This window comes from Phoenix dactylifera, unplaced genomic scaffold, assembly GCF_009389715.1.
Source record: "Phoenix dactylifera cultivar Barhee BC4 unplaced genomic scaffold, palm_55x_up_171113_PBpolish2nd_filt_p 000097F, whole genome shotgun sequence".
In the NCBI taxonomy this organism is placed as follows: domain Eukaryota; kingdom Viridiplantae; phylum Streptophyta; class Magnoliopsida; order Arecales; family Arecaceae; genus Phoenix; species Phoenix dactylifera.
Window position 1 is genome coordinate 1,413,786 of NW_024067681.1, and position 22,909 is coordinate 1,436,694.

At 37.1% G+C, this 22,909-nt stretch overlaps 1 protein-coding gene and 1 long non-coding RNA gene across 2 annotated transcripts; one reads left to right on the forward strand and one right to left on the reverse strand.

The window, feature by feature from the left end:
• Nucleotides 1-445: 445 nt before the first annotated feature.
• On the forward strand, nt 446-10,798 carry LOC103704958. The gene is made up of 2 exons (XM_039116516.1): nt 446-599; nt 10,413-10,798. Exons 1-2 carry the CDS (start codon nt 466-468, stop codon nt 10,648-10,650), a joined length of 372 nt encoding a protein of 123 aa, XP_038972444.1. The 5' UTR covers nt 446-465; the 3' UTR covers nt 10,651-10,798.
• A 1,735-nt stretch (nt 10,799-12,533) lies between these two features.
• LOC103704981 lies at nt 12,534-16,451 on the reverse strand. The gene is made up of 4 exons (XR_005507138.1): nt 16,214-16,451; nt 15,368-16,030; nt 13,771-14,877; nt 12,534-12,814 (listed from the first exon to the last, which is right to left on the reverse strand). It is a non-coding gene; the product is annotated as an uncharacterized LOC103704981 (long non-coding RNA).
• Nucleotides 16,452-22,909: the final 6,458 nt, after the last annotated feature.

The following is a 22,909-nucleotide window of genomic DNA, read 5'->3' on the forward strand; positions in this document are numbered from 1 at the left end:
TCAAAAAAATGAATAGACACATATAATATCACTAAGTTCTACATGTCTTTATACATTTTATATAATATTTTTTAATAAAATAGGGGATGGTTCATGATTATTTTACATTGGCTGCAAATAAAGAGGGCTGGAAATATTGACAAAGGATAAGATTAAAAAATATCACTAATGTACGTATTTAATTTCAATAAGATATTACTACATTTAATTTTTAAATATTTTACAAATTATTAAATATTTTAAATCATATCCAACCGGTTGATCCAGCGGACAGAGCACTTGCCCGGTTACCTGATCCCGTGACTCGGTTTCTAACTCTGATCCTAATCGACTCATCTCCTCATACCAGAACACGTGTCAGTTAGCGTTCGGATTTTTTTTTTCCATTATTATATAATTTCAATTTAATCTTTATTATTCTATTATATTATTTCTGGTGGCGCTCGTCTCCCCTCTTTACTCCCCATGGCCACAATGTTCTCCATTTCCACCACCTTTGCTTTAGGGCCTCGACGCCCCGGCGGCTTCCGAAGCGAATTTCCCGCTACCGCTCCCCTCCGGTCTCCCGCCACCGCTCGTCCTATTGGTCTCGGCTTCAGGTACTTCCCTCGTTCTCATCAAATCTGTTAATCTTCTATAAGTTTTTGCCCCTTTAAAATCCCTGGATACCAGCTTCGAAATGTTTTCAAATGTCTGAAATAATAGAAAATTACAATACAATCTAAGAAGTCTCTGACGCTGAGTTTCTTGAGAGCCATTGAATTGGATCCAAGGGGAATGGAGTTGGCTGCCAATAGGTGAATGCAGGTGAAAATTGTACCTCAGGAATAACGCTTTGTGCGTCCCTCGAGCCTTTCTATCGTTTTTTGTCATATTTTATGGTGATGACTGGGGCTAGCATTCCGGCTTCGGTGAACCACTTAATTTTGATATTATATTTCTACTTTGACATTGGATCATGTGAGTGTTTCCTTTGCTTGCCTTTCTTTTTCTGAAAAAATTCACCACTTGTAAAGCTTTTTCATGAGCTTTTTTTTTTCGAGGTGGATGCTAAATCAAGTGTTTGTGCTATTACTCGATCATCCAAGGAAAAGAATGGTGAATTTGTTAGTGTATAATTTTATGTAGAACAGTTAATCCCTGTTTTTGTCAGATTTCCGATGCCATTTTTTTTACCAAAATATCTAAATTTCTTTGGAAAACTGTCCAAAAGGAATACAATGAGGAAAACTTAAAACTACTAAGATACATTATATGTGAATATTATCAAGTTTCAAATAAAGTGTTTGTGTTATAGCACGCCCATGAAATCTAACTTCTAATTTAGGAAATCAATGACAAAACAAGAGCTCCAAATTCTTGCCGTTTGAATTGCCCTTTCCTGGTTCTTGAAGCAATATTCAAGTTTCCTCCAAGCTATAGAGGGAGTAATTTAAATGCAGTCTGTTGACAGATGAGTTTGTTATTTATTTTTTTAATTAGATTTTTGGGTTTAACCTACTATAGCTAAACACCTACTATAAAGTAACTCCAAATTCTTGTCCTTTGGAAAGCCACACTCTTGTTCTTGGAGGAACTTTCAAGCATCCTTTAAGTACCTACAAGCATAACTTGTAATGTATCATAGGTTTAATGAGGTTTGTATTTTTAATTGTTTGTGGGGTTAAATTTCAGTCCTTAGCTTTCTTTGTACAGTTTAGATTTTTTATTTTATTTAATATATTTTATTATCTCTTTCTAAGAGGATTTGGGGTGATTTTAGGTGGTTTAGATGGGTTATTTGATAAAAATAGGGATCTGATTGATGAATCTGACCTTAAGAGTTTAACATGGTCTTGATTCATAGTATTTATCCATTTTTTAACTTGTGGGTGTTGAATTATACCAGTCTAATTAGCATTTATGGATTACTTAAAAGAGAAGAAAAGGTTTTTTATGCTCCTCTTTTCTCACAAGAGAAGAGGGGGTGTTGGGGCCTATCTCTAAATATCGAAAATTCCACAACAAGAAAAGAAAAAGGGGGCATGCAAGAGTCTTTTTTTTTTTGGGGGGGGGGGGGTGGTTTCCCAACCATCATTAAGATGATAGTTCCGCATATTTGGGCCTCAATATTATTTAAGACAGAAGCTATGAGGTTTTACCAAGGTTTAAAATACCAGTACCAACCATAGTACCATATGGTACCGATTCATAGTGTACCAACTCATAGTACAACGTTAGATATCACTACAATGCACCCTTTTTACTTTTTCATTTTTTTTTTACCTTTTTGATGTCTAAAATAAATATAAGTCATTTTTGTTTGGTTTTTTTTTTTTATGTACAAGTGGGTTTTGATGGGTATGCATGTAATGCATAGTGTTTGTATTGGTATCAAACTCATGGTTTCCTAAGGGTTTAAGAAACTAGCAACAAATAGAAGTGAAATAGGAGAAATCATTCATAATATTGTAATACAATAGTGACTTTGAGTAAGTCATCCAATTCACTTTCAATTCCAAGTAGTGTCTAAGGCACTCTTATACATCTAGGTTTTGTTTTGTAATTAGGACCTTAGGTACTTGCTATTCTCAATCTATCTTTTACACTTAATCTAAATTTTTATATTTTTTAATAAATTTATGTAAAATTTTAATTGAAAATTATAGAAATTTTATAGCTAGTTTTTCAGCATTTTGGATGCACCTCCCTTTGGTACTACATATAACTTACAGATTGTGTTTACTAGGGGTTATAACCATGGAATAAGGGACTTACTTTGTGGTATTCTTGCCAAACACCAAATGGGGGGTTCATCATAGGCTTATACCTTGATAGACAGCATAACTTTATCCTGTGGAGGGGAGGAGGCAGAATAGCTTTTAGTCCATTACTCCTATTTTGGGGCCTTATGCATCTCTATTTCCATATTGCCCCTCTCATTCAATTCGACTCTTCCTTTCACACACTCCTCACTCTTGCCTTGCATTGTTGTTGTTCCCTCACCAAATCCAAGGCCTCTCCTAGTCTTCCAACTACTAGCGAGCCATTCATGTAGGTAACAACCTGACCCACTCATCCGATTGGCACATTTGGGTTTGTTCTTGGAGATCGAGAGTGAATGACTCTTTGGAACTGAATAATCTTTCTCCTCACTTGTTCTTTGCTTATATTAGCTGCTTAACACACCATAGGTAGTCTGCTTTGGCACCAAGGTGCATCGTGCCTGCATGATGCTTGGTTGTCTTTGTTTTGCTCTTCATTTCCTCCATTGCTAGCGTATGGCTCCCAATGCCCATGAGTTGCTTGATCTGTGTTTTAAAGTGGATGTCAATAGACAATGAAAACACCAACTTTTCATGTTCTTTGTTCCTGTATTGAGAAGGATGGGCCTTGGCATGATGGTAAGGTTGCTTTATTGTGACATATGGAGATCTTTTTTTTTTGTTCCCGCAAGATTTGGGCTGGGTCGAGTTTGGTTGAACAGGGCATGCTTAAGTGGATGGCCCAATCTGCAAATTTTACAAGATTTTCAGACTAATCCTGTAGGAATAGCCAAATAGGACCTAAAAAATGTCACTTATCCCATTAACTTATTCCTCCAACCAAGCAACATGATGACAACATAACCCCCTAACGACCAAACATAGCAGCTTCCTATTCAATGAATTGTCTTATCCCTCCAAACTTATCGAAATAGCTTTCCCTTATTCCTTCAAAATTAATTCCACAAGCAAGCACTACCTCTATGGATGAATAGAAGAAGTCTTTTTTGGTTGTATAATTTCATAGTGATCCAAATTCGGGATTAGGCTTTGGTGCTCCCGGACATGCTCAATTTTTTTCCAAATTGTGCAAAGAATTTGTACTATGTGCATTAATAATGCACACATGCCACAAATTTTTGCTCCTTGAAATTATTTTTTATAATTTTAAAATTAATTTCCTCCAAAAATAATACAATTTTATAAAAAATAAATTTATGTTGAAAGAAACAAAAAACTAATATGCTATATAGGTTGATATCCACCATACAACATATTTGAATTTCATGCCAAATAGAAAAAGTTTTGGCATGATTCTTCTATTTTTCTCTCTGTTTTTATTTCCTAACTAGTGGGCAAAAAGAAAGTGTGAGGTGAAAGCTCACTAGATCTGGTGGGTTCTTAGGGATGGAGGAGGTGCAAAAAATGGGTGGAAGGGCTACAAATCCCTCCTTCCCCTTTCCTCTTCTTTCTTCTCTTTCTCTTTGAGGTGGCTAGCATGAGGTGCCAGTTCAATAGATAAATATAAGGTGTAAACCATGAGTTGGTAGTTCATAAAAAAGTATAAGCTGGGAAACATGAGGTGCAGTTTAGTGCATACGTATAAGGTGGCAAGCACATGGTGTCTCTTCAATGGATAAGTATGAGATGACAAGCATAAGGTGGCATTTTGAGGGATAAGCATAGGCTGGCAAGCACAAGGTGTCCTAATCCTTTGAATATAAATATAAGCTTGATTTTCATTTCTCATGTTTTGTAATTTGGTTAGCCTCAGTATATCTAAGCATTCCTAGACATTTTGTTTGGTGAAATGTTAATTGATTCTGGAGAAAATATATATGGATGGCAGTACAACATTATAGCTGTGCCACATTCTCACTTTTGATTAATATGTGTATGCATGTCTAATGCCTTTTGCTTCATCTTCTTATATCAATTTCACTTTTTCACCATGCTAATATTTCTCTCTTAAATTTCGGCCTTGTATTTCAATACTTTGCAGTGTTTGATGGTTAATTCCCTGGCCTAAGTTGCAATGTAGAGGCTAAGAAAGTAGTAGGATTTCACTATAATGTGATCAAAATCCTATCAAAAACCAATCAAGTCATGCATTCTATAAGTCTTTCTAGTAAAGGAAATTATTATGGACTATGGTAGAGATAGCGATGCATGATTAATTGGTGAACCTTCAGGTCAGCATAATGGATAGTAATGAGTTGATGTAAATGTAATTGATTAGGTTAATGCTACATCTGATGGCAAGTCTATCGAAAACCCTTGTTTTTTTAAGGTTTGGAAGAGTCACGGGCATGGTTCGCCGTATCGGCCTGAACTAGGCGGCATGGAGTATACCATATCGTACCAATTTGGTACTGGTATCTTGTATGGGAGGCATGCCGAAAAGTTTTCATACCGTACCATACCAACAAAGTGCTAGTGTAGCACCAGTACGGGGGTTCAGTATCGAGATGACAAACTTTGGTCACGGGTTTTCTTGCTTCGCCATTATTAATTTCCACTAGATGGGATTTCCACTTCCAAATTTATCAACTTTCCTCTAAATTTGCCCTTTACAATTAATGCACATTGGAAATTCCTGAATTAGTGTTTTAGAGTTGTCTTCACACTTTCAATGGGTGAAATTATTTCACTGCTTTTTGAGTTCTAGCATCTACATTATGAGACAATCTGAAACATACTGCATATGTTGCTTTGCTTATGAATTATTTCTTCAAGGATGCTCTAGCTATGAAGTTAAGGAATATAATTCACTTAAATATTCTCATTACCTAGATTCATGACCTCCACATCTTTTTTTAATAAAAAAATGTCAAGAATTTTATTTGAGAACCCTGAATCTTTAGATTGTCAAATGCAGGAATGGATTCAGGCATAGGGTATGGGGAGCATTCTCTCTGTCAGACAGTCTGTCTCTCTCTCTCTCACACACAAAAAAAAAAACAAAAAAAAAACAAAAAAAACAGAAGGAACACTTAGGAAGTGAGTGGCTGGATGAGTTTCAAAAGCAGGTAAGTCAGCCAAAGTAGAAGTTTCTGCCTGCTAAGTCTCAATAATCTCTCTATTCCTTCTCTCAATAGCTAAAATATGTCTAACAATACATTGCTGAAAGTGGCAAAGGGTGGTAAACTTAGGATGGTGCAACAAGACTCTAGAATGAATGATCAAGAGAGAAAGCAGGCTAAGATGATGATAAATGCAAGTTTTGTTTAATTACCATAAACATCAAGTCTTGTTCCAACTATTTTTTAAACTTCTCAAATCCTCATTTGGAAGAATTCTTATTGATGTTGTTTGAAGCTTTTCAATATCCTATCTTAAAACTTCCATTATTGTTACCTTAAATCTTCTCCTCTTGTTCTAATTCCTTTAATAAAGCTTTAAGTTTCCACCTTAATGGAGCTTCTTAAGACATGTATACTACATGACCATGTCATCTCAATTGGTTTTCTATCACTTCATCCTTAATTAGAGAAACTTCTAGATTTCTTTTTCAATATCTTCATTCCTTTTGCTCTTCTTCATTTATCAAATATGCATCTAAATGCTCATTTTTGTCATGTTCATCATATCATCTTGGACCTTTTCTGAACTGAGCAATTTGAGCTATAAAACATAGTAGGTGATTGCTATTCTACCAATTTTTCCCTTGAGTTGTCAAGATGTGCATGAATCATCTAATCACTTGAGTACCTATCAATTTCATCTAGCTAGCTCTAATTCTATAAGTCTTCCTTTAACTTTCCATTATTTTGCATAATAAATCTCAAAGCTATCACTTTGTGGTGTCAATTGTCCGTCAATCATGACTGGGGCCTTATCTTCACATCTCGTTTTGCTAAAACTCATGCTATTTATGTTTTTTCCATGTCTCGTTCTACTGTTTTAAGATATTATGCTGTAAGGATTTCCTCCATAAATCTAGTTTAGCCTTCCACCACTTGTTATTTTTTTGGCATATGTTGTCAATATTTTTAATGTATTGTTTACGAAGGCCCTTATGTGTTAAAGCCCACCAAATTCCTCTCTTGGTACCCTATCATATGCTTTATCCAAATTAGTAAAGATCATTTATCTTTTTGTATTTTCTTATCAGTTGCCTAAAAAGATAACACTATTTTGATTTGTCTGGCATAAAGCTAAATTGATTTTTGAAAGTTCTTGTTTTTCATAATCTGTCTTACCATCTTTTGTCTAACTTAACAGAGTAGTTTATGAGTTCACTTCCACTATAACAACAACAGTTTTTCTTATTTCCTTTATTCTTATAGATGGGAATCACAATACTTTGCAGAATCTTATTGTTATATTACCCTTTATTGCTGTAGAATACCACTGATGCCTGTCCCAAATCTAATGGAAAAGGTGGAGAATTAAGGTTGAGTTGCCATCCAGGTGTGAAAAGCATATCGAACTATGAATGAAATGACTCATTTTTTTTATATATGATTCAAACAAAAAAAAAAGACAAATTAATCAACGTTATGTAGATCATACCAATTAATTGACATATATAGACAAAATCTATCTGGCCATTATCATGCATTTTATTTGGAAAAAAAAAAGTGAAGGAGTTAATTGCATACGGAAGAGCAATAGTTAGAGCATTAGGCTTTCTTCTTTCACCTTCCCATTTTTGATTAATTGCTTCAGAAATCTGATCATGTGTCTCTTTATTTGGTATTCAGCCATCCCTGAAGATTCTTTGCCTCAGTCATGCCAAAAAAAAAAACTTGGATGGAAGTTCATGTTTTTATTTCTAGATTGACCAATTAGCTATAAATGGGTAGCGATGAAGTGGGATTATGTCTTTCCACTGAAGGTAGTGATCATGGTGGATCAAGAAGTTGATCAGTTGGCTGATTTTCTGGGACATTGAAGTGTAAGAACAGGAAGCAAAAGGAGACCAGTAAAGTTATACTGTAGCTAATATTGTCTCAACCTTTGGTGATCTTTCAACGATGGAAAAGAAAGTGTATGTGCGCAGAAAGAAACAGAAAAAGCTAATAATTTCAATCACTGACTAGCTTTAATAAGACTACACGGTCTAAGCAAAGAAAAAGTGTAACTAAGACAATAATCTCAGAGAACTTCCACAGTTGATTTGCAGGCCTCCTATTGTTCCTTAGTTTGGTATCCTGTATATGCCAGTTGAAAAGGGTATATTGTAGGAACTTCTGTGCTATACTAGTTTCTCCTAGCAAATGTACATATATAGGTTTTGTATTTAGTTTTTATTTTTGAAAAATTTAAGTTATCAGAATACTTTTTCTAGTTCTGAAAAATGAAGCAGAATATATCAGGCATTGTTATCAAACATGGACTGGTGAAACCGCTCTACTGGCCCCTTGTCAAGTGATTAGATTGTTTATGCTTTTTATCCATTTAAGACCATCCAAACTGATCGACTTTTTGCTGAACTGGTAACCTGAATGTGTTTTAGAAACTAGTTGGTTCCCCAGAAAGGCTAGCTTGTCCTTACTTATTTTCGTGCAATTTTTTATAATTTTTATGGACAATTAGGTCTTTTCAAATGTTAAATAAAACAAGAAAAGGAAAACTAAAATGGAGCTGGATGACTTGGTCGCTGCTTAAAATGAAGCGCGCACACAGAGAGAGAGAGAGAGAGAGAGAGAAGAGAGAGAGAGAGGCACCGCCCCTTCCCTTCTATTGTGTCCCCTCATGGTTCACTACAATTTCTAATGATGGTCTCCTGTTCCCATCTTCATTATTGTTATTCAACAATTTGGTGGAGGGATCGAGTTCTATCACTCAATGCCCAGCGCTTCTGCCTCAAACAATTTCTAAGATTTTTGTCTTCTAGTTTAGATTTTTCTTTTGAATTTTTTTAGCATGATATCTCAATCGAGTGACCAGACAGTTAAACCGGTGGCCTAACCCATTGGCCAGGTTGATGTTTGGTCGGGGTCTGATCAGTTTGGTACAAAGTTCTGTGACATAGATGCTTTAGTAAAATGCTCTTTTTTGGGTAGCATGAAAATCATTATGATGTTATTGAATAATCAGAAGATGGAGGTTTGAGTTGTTGATTTGATTTCTATTTATTCTGAAGTTATGAAATTACAATCATATATACATGCATGTAAGCAGGAGTGCGAACCCAAAATTAAGTACAGTCAGTCAGTTTCATAGGGCATGTAAGCTCTTGTTGCCTATGTGAGCATGTAGACTTAGTATGGTTAGTGTGCGAGAGCAGCTTTCCAAATTTTGACTATAGTGTGTACCCTAAATACAGTTAGTTCATAGGGCATGTGAGGTCTTGTTGCCAACATGAGCATGTACATTTAGCATGGTTATTGTATGAGAGTAGCTTTCCAAATTTTGCTGCAGTGTGTACGTTGGTATATTTTTCCGATACCTACATACTAAAGGGATCTCTCCCAGTTCTCGACATAATGACTATTGTTGACAAGTCCGCCATACCTACTCTTGCTTGGTGTGAACCTGTGTTGCTGGTCCTGAAAACCATTAAGTTCTTCTCATACGTCAAACATTTCTTGGTGGAAATTGTAGAATTTGAAGTTGTGGCCACATATGATGCATGGTGAAGTTTGAAGTTCCACTTGTTTATACAGTAAAATAATGTGATGGGTAGGCAATAGACATTTTTATTAGATGATGCTTGCAGTGAGTTTAGGGCTGGAAGTGGGCTAGGCCCTGCCCCTACTCGAATATGGCGTGATTTTTTTTTTGGTCTTGGGCCGGCTTAGGCTCGAAAATTTTTGGATAATCCAGGCCTAAGCCCGACCCAAGCCCAGCCCAGGCCTAACCCAAACCCGATTGGGCTGGCCCACTATCCGATTGGGCCAAAAATAGGTTTGGCCCGAATCCGATTGAAGTTTAATATTTCATAATATTGCTTCACAAGTAAATGAGCTAGCTAAAAATTGGGTTCTCTCCTATAACACAAGTAAATGATACATAGTACATTATTCTCAGCCAAATTCATTTTAGTTTATTATTTACTTCCTCATTATTCTCTCTAAATAACAATATACGAAAAAAAAATTGATCTAGGCTGGATTTTAGGCTCTGCTTCGGGCCTTGTTCGGGCTTAGCTCGAGCTTGGGTCGGGCCCGGGCCGGGCCAATGACATATCCTAGCTCAGCCCAAAAATAAATGGGCTCTACATTTAAGCCCAAACCCGGCCTGAACTTTTTCGGGCCTAGCTGGTAGCCTGTCCTGAAGTCGCCCCGACCCGAGCCCATTTCCAGCCCTAAGTGAGTTCCATGCCTAGCAAGTGACTATATTTGTCCAAGCTTGACTGTCGCATTCTAATGACCACCAAATATCTTACTATTGCATGAACGTGAAAATGTGTTTCATCATCTATATTTTCATCGATATATGCAGTGTATAATAGAACCAATATGCGAATACTTTTTTAAAGTTAATTTCTTGTTAAAATTCAATTAAATGGTTCTTTTCGATGTCGCCAAGAAAATATTCTTTTTAGATCGGAGCTAACCTACAACTGCATGTTCTGTAGTAGCTCTGGGTGCACATTTGCTCAGCTCACTCAATTCCTTACAGTCGACTAGCTGTGTGCTCTTCAATCCAGCCATTCCTGCCATTTTTCTTTTTCTTCATTCAGTCATAAGGTTTATCAATGTTAAAATCTCTTTTCAGGCTTGGGAATGCTGTTAGCTTGCCTGTGAAGCGCAGGGTGCCAGTAGTTCTTTCTTTAGGAGCTTCTAATCCAGAAACTACTTCCAAGGACAAAGCTGATAAAAGCAGCTCAGGTGTGGCGGGCGGCCCTCCACTCCTCACCATCTTGGCAGGTCTTTTTGTTTTCCTACTTGTGTGTTGGGTTGTTGGGTCTATTGCCATGTGGCTTGTTGGACTGATTGTCAATGTACCTAAGTAGATATACTAATGGTGCATAATTCCCTATGTTTATTATATGCTTGCTACTGCCATCCCCAATTATAGTGCTTTCTGTCTATTGGATCTCTTTAGGTGATGTAACAGTAAAATTATGTGGTGAAATTTAAATTGTCTGCTTATGCAGCCATGCAGTTGGTAATCTGCTACATGGCCACCACAAAAACGATGGTGCTAAAGACATTTCATAAACTATAGTTAAAATCCTCTTTTACCATGATAGTTACTCAAAACACTAGAAGACGTTGTAGTTTAAATTATCTTAACTTTGGGAAGTGCTTGTTGAGCATAAAATATATAGTATGGGATGCATTTGATGCATGATTGAAAGCACTGAGTGTTGAGGGCTGTAATGCCATCTATATATGTACTCACTTTCCGCCGGTGCACTCTTGCTATCTCTTAAGTACGAGCTTAATTAATAGAGATGTACTCAATTTTTCCCACATACCAAACTTGTGACAATGTTGCTTAGAGCATAGCAGAATATCTTATCATGCCATCAGAGTTGTTTGTTCTTGCACCCACTTGATGTATAGATAAGAGAACCAAAATCTATGAATTTGATTTCAAGCCTTTTTTTTTGAGTATATATGATAAGTAGTGGTGATATCCAATTTGGATAACCAATCATCGATCTTTCTTTTCTTTTAAACCAAAGATGTAACGTTGATATCTATCATGTACTTCAACTCTATGATTGCTAGGCATTTTGTCATCATATACAAGCATCCCAGTTAAATTTATAGGCTTACACTTTGAAGTGCCTTATGCCTTGGTCTCCATTTGGTCCCTAAAGCTTCTATCTAGAGTGCTTCCACATCTCTGAAGATGGTCCACTTATTTGCTCTAGCTTATACTGCATTACATATGCCAGATTTCACATTTATATAAGGATTTCAGATATGCAATTTCTTTGGCTTTTCAAAAGAATAAATCAAGAAGATGCTTACAACAAAGATATAGAGAATTTTTTGCATATCTCTGGAATATGCTCATCTCAGATGAATTTGTTGCATACCCTAGAAAAGCACATAAATTTTGACAATATTGATGACGTCCTTCAGTTACTTAACCAACTATATCAACAGAATTGAAGGTATGTAAAATATGAAAGAATATTTAACTGCTTATAATGAATCATTCTACATATCTTGTATTGTTACAATTAACTATCACTAAATTGCAAATATCACATAACAAGTGAATGAAGATGAAGGTTTCATTTGATTGAGATTCAGACAAATGGCAATCTCCAGTAAATAGCATGAGCTCTATGCGCTCTATGATGCCCTGCAGTTTTACAGTTCTCAAAGATGGTAGATAAAAGCTGCTTCGCTGTCCAACGTTATGTCCAAAAGGTCTTTTCAGAGGATTCTGCAACTCGTCTGCAAAACTCATGAGGAGACTGCTGCATTCTGCAGTTATCCAAAAAAATCAGAAAAGCTCAATTCTAATGACAGAATAATTTTTCATGCATTAATATGCATGTAAAAACTTTTACATGTCCTGTTGGCTTGTTGAGAAAAGATATGCATAGGTTGCCCACAATAGTGTAGAAAAATTAAACCCAAATTGTTTTAAGAGGGTTGATAGTGTTAACAAGAAATTGAATACAGATTTCTTTCATCAATGAGACTATTTGTCCCTTATCAAAATAAAACTACTTGAATTTTGATCAAGAGAATTGCTCATAGGCAGTTCTACACAGAGAGTGGAAAAAACAGTTTTACATATTTCTACGGTGATGTGGTTCTCTGAAAACTTCAAAAGATAACTTCATATTAGTCCATCAACTGGGAGACATGTATTCAGCTTTGGATTTAGCTAAGCTTACTGTAATCCTTGCTAAAATTGACAAAAGACATTGAAGGCTTAGAACCCTGTGCTCAATCTGCTCACAGTTCTCTACTTTCCTTCAACCGGAGGGATGAGTGCTGAGAATGCAGAGAGCTGGTGCCCAGCAGCAGACAGGGATACAAGTACATGGCTCAACCAAGCAACTGTAGCTAGGCATGCCCTCACTAATTCTAGGTTCCCATACCTAAACACTTTGAGAGAGTCTCTAGAAATGATCTCTTTCCACTACGAAGAAGGGCCAAAGTCACATTTTTCAACCATTTTTCCTTTTCGTTTGCTTCTTCTTCCTTGAAAACAGTAAACTGAAACTTTTCAACTGAAACAGTATTCATGGAAAATGTCTAACTGACAAGAAAAAGAGGGGAAGACAAATTAAAACATTTTGTATTTCAATGAACAATATAGGTTGTATCTGATGACCAAGAGATGCCCTACCAAATTCCTATATCCATATAATCTTGCCAAATTGTGAGTATTTCCAACTGCTGGCTGGGGAAAAGTTCATAAATATGGACTTGTTCATGTGAACATCATATTACAAGGAAAGATCAAAAAATAAAGAGAAAAATGAAAGATAATGCAAGAAAGAGCTCACATAGAGATTCAGGACAATGAAACATTGCATGCTATACACAATTCCTTCATCCCGCTTTCTTGTGGAACAAAAACTTGCTATGCATCGATGACTCAAACATTACGATGAATGCAAATAGCTAAAGAGACTAATGAGACTAAAAATCTTATCAATGCCTGGATAATGTAAGGAAAATGCTCGGAGTGCTTCAGATAAGAAAATCCATTCAAGTACAAAACAAATCAAGGATTCATGCATTCGAGCTGTGTAGGTAAAATCAATGATGCAATCAGCAATGTGTCATCTGTATGATCAAACTTGAATGTCAAACACAGATCAGAACACAGTAGGGTGATTTGTTATTGGTTGATTTTGAATGTCATTATGTTTGTATTTGCTATGATAGAACCATTACGATTGAGGATCTGTACTTAAGCGTCAATATAAAAAGCCATTCTAAGCTCCAATGGTTCCGACCTCCAAAAGAAAAATGCATGCTGAGCAGCAATATAGGAATTTCCATTGAACAGATGAATCCAAATGCGTTAAAAGACTAATCCTCAAACACTTTCTGAAGGACAGTAGTAGCCAACTTGATTCAATTACTACATGAAGGATATAAATAACAGATAAGAGAAAAATATGGCTTTCATAAGGAAATTAACATACCGATGTACTTTCCTCTACCGCCACCATCAGAGTTCGCAAAGCCAACATCAGAGTATATCCTGCTTGCTGCAGCAACCGGGCCTCTGCCAATATTTCTCCAGATAAGGAGAAGTAACCCCTCCAGCATGAGAAGAGCCCTCCGAGAATTTGGTATGACTTTCTGGTCAAAGGAACAGCAATTCAGAGCTAGCGTTCATGCTATTCCAGAGCCGTCTTCTCTGTATATTACTATACCTGCAGGGCTCTACCTGCAACCACAAATGTCTTAGAAGTTTGAATCATCATAAATGTAAATCTGAATATGATATCTTGGACAAAATGGTACATAAGGTTGTGTATAAGCATGATTGAAAGAACTAATAAGATAATTAAATCAATGGCTACATGGCTTTTATAAGCCAATCCTAATAAAAAAATTTGTATATAAAAGTGTGTCAGTACTTTCCGGCAAATTCTTTTTGTATTTGCAAAAAAATGCTACCAGAGGGAAAATAATATTCATAGTCTTAAAAGCATTCAACTGCAGAGACAACCAACAAACAAATATTTTGCTTTGGAAGGCAATAGATGTGTTAAAAGAATAACATACTGCAACTAAATATTTCTATAATATTGCATAAACATTTTATATTCTGAAAAATGTGAAAATCTGAATAATGTAAAATAAAGAGTTCCAAGCATAGGATCAACTTCAGTTTGTGGGAGATTTAGAAGATGGGAGTATTGATATAAAGGTTAATATTTGAGTTCAACTGAATGCCAACTTAATTTACATGGAACACTGCTTAGCAGGGGTGGTAACTATCTGCAAATTAGCTCTTTTCGACTTCGATTACTGCTCGTACATGGTATGTAATATGCACATACGACAGATATGGAAGAGTAATTAGGGGCAAAGTGATAGAATGTGGTTCAAGAGGGTAAATCTAGTTGAATATACCAGAATAGACAGGAAGAAGAATACCACAAGATCAAATTGTAAAGAAGAACAGCAACTAGAACTCGTTCTTCAGGTGGGAGGTCTGAAGATACACAAGCAGTGCCTTCATTGTATCCACAATTGCTTCTGTTTGCAACCCACTTAAGAACATTGTGATTGCTGTCCTTCTGTGGCAACCAAAACAAGCAAACAGTTTAGTAAATATGTGGAGGTAAAATGCAAGCAATGTTATTGTATGATAATATATGTTGATTGTATATTTGTACGATAAATGCACGAGGGAACAAAGTAAGAATGTCATTCTGAAAATATACATTGCATGAATTTATGTTCTTTGATCTAGTGATAACATAAAACCTGCAGAAGAAAAAACACTTCAAAATTGTATATTGAAAAGTTTAGTGGACATATTTCTCCACCTCAACCGAACAATTAAATATAGGATATATCTCCTGGTCCTAATGGAATATAGTTAAGAAATGAACACAGCGTAAGTGCTCCATCTATAACAAAGGCAAGGGCACTATTATAAAATTTATAAGAAAATAATTACCATGTATTTTTGCAAGTTACAAATTTTGGGAACTATAACACATAAAAATACTGTAATAAATATCAGCAAGAAAAAAAAAAAACTTAGTACTTAGACGCACAAACCTTTCTAGGCAAATCAGTTCAATCAACAGCAGCACAGCATTTGTTCTTGAAGTAAAATGGTTACTGTAGAGAAGCTCAAAGAAAACATGAACTTTTTAAATTCATTGCCAAATAGCTCCTGCAACAGCCATCTGCCTTGATACAGCATAACAGAAGTCCAGCAACGCATGATTTTTCCTTTAAATTTCCCAGTTCAAACCTATGTATAAAGAAAATCTAAACCACCAAGAGTGAATAAGGTGTCTGGCATTTTCATTTGTTCCTCTGTGCTAAACCAGTAAGGAAGCTGCTCTATTATGTATAAAGCTGACTCATCTTTGGATTTGCAATCTTGCTTTGTTGGATCCCCCGCTATTTGGGTGGCAAAAATGAGGAGGTTTTTACAAGTTTCCGATTTCCAGGAGTCAATTAAAGCGCTTCAACACAAAATTCATAACTGGGGACAGACAAATATTTCAGCTCTCGTCCAGTATACAGGACATGTTCTATTCCCTCGATCAAACCATTCTTTAATGGCTGCGCGCGTCAAAGGTCTGCCCAGTCTCTAGTGTACACAGGATCCTTGAAAAGCTGCCCCGTTAAAAGGACACATAAAATCCCTTGGAATACTAGAGAAAAAAGAGCTTCTGTCAGCAGCTTCATAATCTTCAATTGATTCTGCCACTGAGAAACAGATCCTGAGTCATTTAACAGCTTCCTATGAAGAAAGAAACGCTAGACCATGCAAAGTCCAGGAATAACAACAATAATAAACCTATGAACTTTAATGAATACAACATCAGAGCATATGATAAATGAAACACACTTAGAAGGAGTTCATGAAGAGAATGGTCATGGGCTCTGTACCTAGAGCTTAATGCCTCTGAGTTTCTATCAGAATTCTTAGACAACCAACCCAGAATTCTTCCACCTCGGATCCTGTACTTTCTACATTGCCCATCTGCACTAGAAGTAGGCAGTATAGAGATCAACTTGTAAGAATCCACGACATTGCACACAGATGAAAAAGAAAACTAAAGGTTTTCAAAATGTAATTACATTATTTTGGCACATATCATTAAACTGGAAAGTTCTTAGCATACTTAAGAAGAATAGAATCATTATATAATGAAAGTAATCAATCACCTGTGGTTTGAAAGACCGCTTGTGCCAATTTTCTAAGAATAAGCTTATTCTCTTTTGGCCTGTGGAGCAAGATAGGGGAACAAGTGCATCCCAAGATGGCAGGCCTAGACTGGATGCCATGGCATTCAACATTGGGATCTTTTACCTGAAAATCGTCCCACTTTGCATAGATTGCAAGGACTCTTTAGTTGTCCGTTCATTTCCCTGCAAGGTTAGAAATATTTTGAAAAATAAAAGATGCTCAATCTAGATAGAAAAGACCAAAGGGAAACAAATAGTGAACAGATTCAGGAGGTCAATTCGAAATGTAACCCATAAATATTTCAAGCTTCCAAAAGTATGTATAATATCCTCCTCTCAAAATATGTATATAAAATATCCTTAGGAGCTCATGATCAAAAGGTTAGACAAAGGCCCACAAGATGGCAAGACAGCAACACCAGTATAGTCTAGAAAATGGCTTTTACATGAAGTTCTTTGCCGACATGGTGTTTATACTTGGAAAAAAATCAAAATACCCATGAAACCGAAATGCTTGATAGTTCTTCACATATGTTTTGCACTGCTTAGAGAATTTTAGGGGAACAACAAATATGAGAAGATGAAGGAAGAATTTATTTTATATCCCTTACATTAGATGATTCCTTTGGCTCTTGAGAGCTAGTGCTGTTATGTTCTTGTGTTTGTATAAATGAATTAGGAGAGTATTCCTCATATTCTTGTATTAGGCTTTCAGAGCTTGTTGTATGAACAATGCAATGTTCCTCTTCGATCTCCTCCTCTCTTTCTTTCAATTCTTCAGATTCTTCCATTTTCTTCGATTGACTGAAAACAGATTCCATACAATCTTCTGCTCACCATTGGCTGAGATGAAGCAGGACTTCCTGCACTAGGAAGCTAACGTTCTAAATTCAGCTGCATTAGAACCTTTTCGTGGTGGATAAGATGAAGGCACTGGAATTGAAGGAAGTGCAGGGAGCTCCATTTTCCTCCATAAGCCATTCTTGTAATAATCTGCAATTTGGTAAGTACCCATATCCAGTATGTCATTGTAGAACTTTTTCCAGAAGCTTTTGTTTCTTTACCATACTCGATGTTTCTTGGTATGAATTCTGCTTCTTTCTCATACCATTCCCTCAAATGAGATAAATGTGGAAGGAAAAGGTGCTCCCACAAACCTGGCAACAAAATTGTCCGTGCCTGATACGGAGAATTGCAGAAAAACCTGGAGGAGATGTTTGGCTGAAACCGTGTTCTTTTCTGGAAGCTTATAGATCACACCTAAGGTAGAGATGTGCACATGCTGCGAGAAGCGAATTGGGAACTCCAGAAGTAAATTTGTCCTTCAAATCGATCGAGTTTTAACCCTGTGACAACCACTAAGCTTTAGTGAAGCTTTCTTTAATTCCTTTGCATCTCGACCCTCTTTAACAACTCTTTCTACAGTGCCAATGGCCTCTGCGAGACCGGCAACACTCCACTACCTTTTTGATGGTTCTCTTCTGCTAAGCCAAATCCAAGGTAAGTTGCACAAACTATGACGAATCGATGCACGGAAGTTTTCATCTTGGAAGAAGCAACTGATATAACCAGTTTAAGATCGAAACAATGGCCCGGATTGCAGCATCACTAAGTGCCGGTTTGGAACCAGGAATCTCAAGATCATCATCCCTTCTATCCTGAAGACCATGATTAAAGCTTGGTCTCGAGCGAAAATCCCCCGCCTTGTGGAAGGTTCTCAATCCTCATACAAGTCATTGTCATAACTACATTCATATATCTGTTTCTCCTGAACCTTTTTGCCAGAATTTTGAAACCTCAGTCTCCCTCTGTCTTGAATTTTGTCACATTCATGCATTTTAAAATCCCGACACCATTTCCACGACGAGCTCGGAGTCTTCCATTAAATGATTCTTCTTCATGCCATCCTCCGAGGTCTCCCTTTGCATGCGAGAATTCTTCGACCTCCCACCTCTGATTCCTCCATCTTCCGACCGAATGATTGCGATCGCCGACAAAATACATCAGACCTGGCCCTCCCCCTCTGAAGCCCGTAATCTGCATGACGAAACGAAGGATTCCATTCATGAGCAGTGTGGGCCGACGGCATACTTTACAGCTCTGGACGTGGCGTAGCCCCTTGGCCCATGCTTCATCTTCCCCTTCTTGAACCCTTCTTCCGCAAGAAGCTCCTCCAGCGATTCCATTGCCACTGCAAAGAAAGAGCTAGTCTTGTTGATGCTGCAGCTCGCGACCGATCACCTCGTGTTCGTTGGATTATAGTTTTCAGAAGCCCACACAAGGAAAAAATTCCAAGAGTTTCGGGGAATCGGAGGAGGTGGAGGAGTTTGGGGAGGGGAAGTGGCGTGGAGAGGAGAATCCAAGAATAGAGATGCCAGGGGGAAAGAGGGCGAGAGAGAGGACAAGAGAGACGGTGACAAATGGGGAGACGAGGAGGCATTCCTCCTCCTTGGCCGGCAGCTTGTTTTCTATGTGAGTCGAATCGCCGGCGCTTTCCCCTCAATTCCAACGTTAGTTTGGCCAGTTCTGGCACACGCGGGACGAGTTGATATTTTTTCTAAATTACAGCGACACCCTTCAACTTTCCTTCATTTTACCTCCATTTGGGAGTTTTGAGGAGGAAAAAAAAAAAAACTTTAATTAAAAAAAGAAAAATAAATAAACTTTTCTTTCCTTCTGTTAGAAGTTTTTAGAGGGGGAGGGGTAGGGAAGAGAAATACTTTCCCTTCCTCTTATTTGGAAGTTTAGAAAAGAAAATAAAAAAAACTATACATTTTTAACACTTTTACTAAATTACCCTTATTATAAAAAGGGCATGCTTATGAAGTAGAGATGCAAATAGATCGGATCGGACTGGATCATTGAGTGACCGAGAAGATGAGCTCCGTAGAGGTGCAGGCAAATGGGTATATGGAGATGGAGATGACATATGAAAGATTGAAAACAAAAGATGCCCTAGGATGTACTTGTCTTTTAATTGGTGCTTCTTAATTAAGGGGTAAAATAGGTATTATAAATTTTTATTAAGTTTTAATTTCTTTCTCTCCAAATCCCCCACTTATGAGAGGAAAGAAAGAAAGAATTGGAGCCCAAATTTTTCCTCCTATTCCCTTTTATTCCCCCCTTATCTTTTTCTTTCCCTCCACTAAAAAACTTCCAAACATCAAAATTTTTAACTTTCCTTCCATTCCATTCCTTTCTCCTCAATTCCAAGTTTCAAGTTTTCAAATGGAGCTAGATTTACACTTGCATCCCTAAATTTCTGGTTCTTCATTTTAAAACCCTAAAATTTAAGATTTAGTTGGGCTCAGCTCAAATCTGTCCACTCTATCTGCTTATTAGGTACAGATAGGTCGAGGTATTATAAACTTGGGTTGAATTTAAGCTCAAAGACCTCAACCAATCTCAACTAATGTTGGATTAGGGTCGACCTTTAACCCAAACTGGATCTAACTCCGATTTAAGTTGACCTGACCCAATCCAACCCAAGCCAAAGTGGTAAATAAACAAATAATCCAAATTGTTATTTCATGAAAGAGGCTCGCATAGCCCATCTGATTTGTTACAGAAAGATGTGTATATAGAGAAGAGAGTTGCAAAAGATAGCAGAAAAGGAAAAATGGAACAAAAGATAGAAAAATCAGGAAGCAGTGCAGATATAGAGTTTAAAGCTGGAGATAGGCATGCAGCTCCTTAAGCTTTTCCAAACTGGCCCAGTCATGAGAGATGAATAGCAGCATTAGGCATAGCCTCAAGTGTTCTTTCCTTTTTTCACAAAACATTTGTTCTGCTCCTTTCACCATGTCTAAGAGAGTGATAATACAAGCTTATCCCAGCTATATTATGAGCTCTTCTTTGGGATAGCAGAGTTGGTGGATAAACTCTAAAAATTAACCTTTCTTTTAATTTTCCTTCATATTTAATTTCCTCCAGATTTGCTTTAGGCTGGGCAGTGTAGCAGTATATTGGTTCATGGTTTCATCCTGATACAAATAAAAACTGCAACAAGTGCTGATGCTCCCAACATTCTTTTGCCAATGCCTCCTTGTATGTAATTTATTTCTGATAGCTAACCACATGAAAATTCTCACCTTTCATGTGTTGCTGCTTTTCAAAGGTGTGAGAGAAAGAACTTTCGGAGCCCACCTATCTCTACAAAGGAAAGGCCTGAACAGTTCATCTGCAAGATGGAGAGATCTGGACCTGTCCCGGGCCCAATGAGATGTTAGGATTGCATTAGCCATTCCCTTTCCTCACTTTTCCTCGCAGCTTAATGGCCCTCTAGTAGCAATATCCAAGAATTGGTTCACCAGTTCCACAACTGTCATATATGGCTGCACTCTGCTGAATGGCTGCTTGATCTAGGCTAGGGAATAAGAATGTAGAGATGTCACCCCCTGACCCGAGGTCGCGAGCCGATGGTTGTGGCAATCGTTGCATACTCATAGGAAACTCTCTCTACGAGAATGCAAGACATCTCAGCACGATATTATAAACAGTAAGTGAAAAAATTAAAATAATAATATTCAAATATTATTCTAAATAACTAATTTAAAATTAAATGTCTCATAAAACCAAATAATATTCTAAAACTTTGCATCAACTCTAACAAAATATAGTCTAATAAAGATGTCAAAATCTTATCTAGTCTCTCCCACAACAAATTCTCAAAGCAAACTAATTCTTCGAATTGTAAAATCAATAAATATCCAATCAATTTAAAATTCAAATTTCATTCAAAAATTAATTTCTTCTAAAACGAGTTTATCTCGACAACCAAGAATTATGACCATATTAAAGTGTCACCACATAATCCCAATTGGTAGGATATCGAAGTGCTAATATACAACCAACCACTGGCAGGGTATCAAAGTGCCAACAGTACAATCTCCTACTAGCAGGCTATCGAAATGCCAATGTATAACCCTCACTAATAGGGTATCGAAATGATAACGTTATAACTCCCACTAACAGGGTATCAAATTACCAACATACAACCCCCACTAGCAGGATATCGAAACATAATCTACTTGCAAGTCCGAATCTATTTTCGAATCAAAACTCTTTTTCTCAAAAACATGTTCAGTGTTACAAATTATAAGATACGTAAAATCATATGACATCGAAATCAATTAAGCATAATTCATATCAAAACCAATACATTCAATCAAGAATCATACAATATTCTAGAAAAGGCATATATAATAATAAAACACATGCATTAAGTTCATAAATCAAGAATAATTTGATTTAGAAAATATTTATAATTTGTTAATAAATTTAGAAAAAGGATCACATTACTTACCTTGCAAGCGCAATCCCAACTAACAGATCCAATTAATCCCAAAAATTCTTCTCATAGCCTAATATTCAAAAATTATATTTTTTATTAAAATTTTATTATAATTATTTTAAAAGTAAAAGTCCTAGTTCCAACACTTTCATAAGGCTGATCAAGAGGGAGTGCTCGATACCCCGGTTAGTCTAATCAATTGCAAAATTTATCCGATCATGTTCGAATTAGAGTACAGATGGTTCAACAAAAATTGGGGTGCTATATCTAACGGTGTTTGATAAGGCCAGGGTGGGGGCTGGCATGCCTTTCGATTATCCTAGATCATGACCTTTCATCAGAGTCGCTCCAAAAGTCACTGAGAGACGTTCTTACCAGATCCAATAATTCTAGAGAGAGAGTAGAGAGAGACAGTCTAGGTAAAGAGAGAAACAAGAGGAAGAAAGGTTGAGGAAGAGAGAAAAGAGAGAGAAAGAGATAAGAAGCTTCTCTCTCTCTAACCAAGGAAGAAGAAAAGAAGAGGGTGGCTGCAAGTGGTGCCTGGGGCTAGAGGACCCACAGCCGACTAACAGACGGCTGACGGTCACCAGGCGGTTGGTGATGTAAAAATCCACCAAAAAATAAGGTTTCAACCCCTTTAACCATGGAACCTATACATCTTGGTGGCCGGAGTTCTGGCCATGGCTTCAAGCCACTGTAGAGAATTGAGGAAAGCCTCCAGCGACAAGCGCCAGCAACGGAGGCAGCAAGAATAGGAAGAAAATGGATCAGTTTTCCGAAAATAAGGGAACAGGGTATCGCTTTTTTCTGCCAAAAATCCGGCGATCGCTAGCTGAAATCGAGCTTCCAAAAGTCACGGAAGAAGCAGAAGAAGGTAGATCCAATGATTTCGGTTCCTTCCCTGGCTTTCGGCGATAATCTCCTGCGGCTCCAAGCGTTGGTGGTGGTCGGCATTTCGAGAGAAAAAACCAAAGAATTCTAGCGACCACTTCGATCGAGGGACCTGGGTTATCCAGTGAGATCAAAGAGAGGATTAGAGGGGGCTCTAAATGGGACCATAGAAGGTTGGAATCTGCCCCTTGGTTGGATTCCTTCTGATGAGG

Coding starts and splice junctions, on each gene's coding strand:
- LOC103704958 (XM_039116516.1), top strand. CDS start 466: ATGGCCACAATGTTCTCCATTTCCACCACCTTTGCTTTAGGGCCTCGA. Junction 600..10,412: donor CCTATTGGTCTCGGCTTCAG/GTACTTCCCTCG, acceptor ATCTCTTTTCAG/GCTTGGGAATGCTGTTAGCT.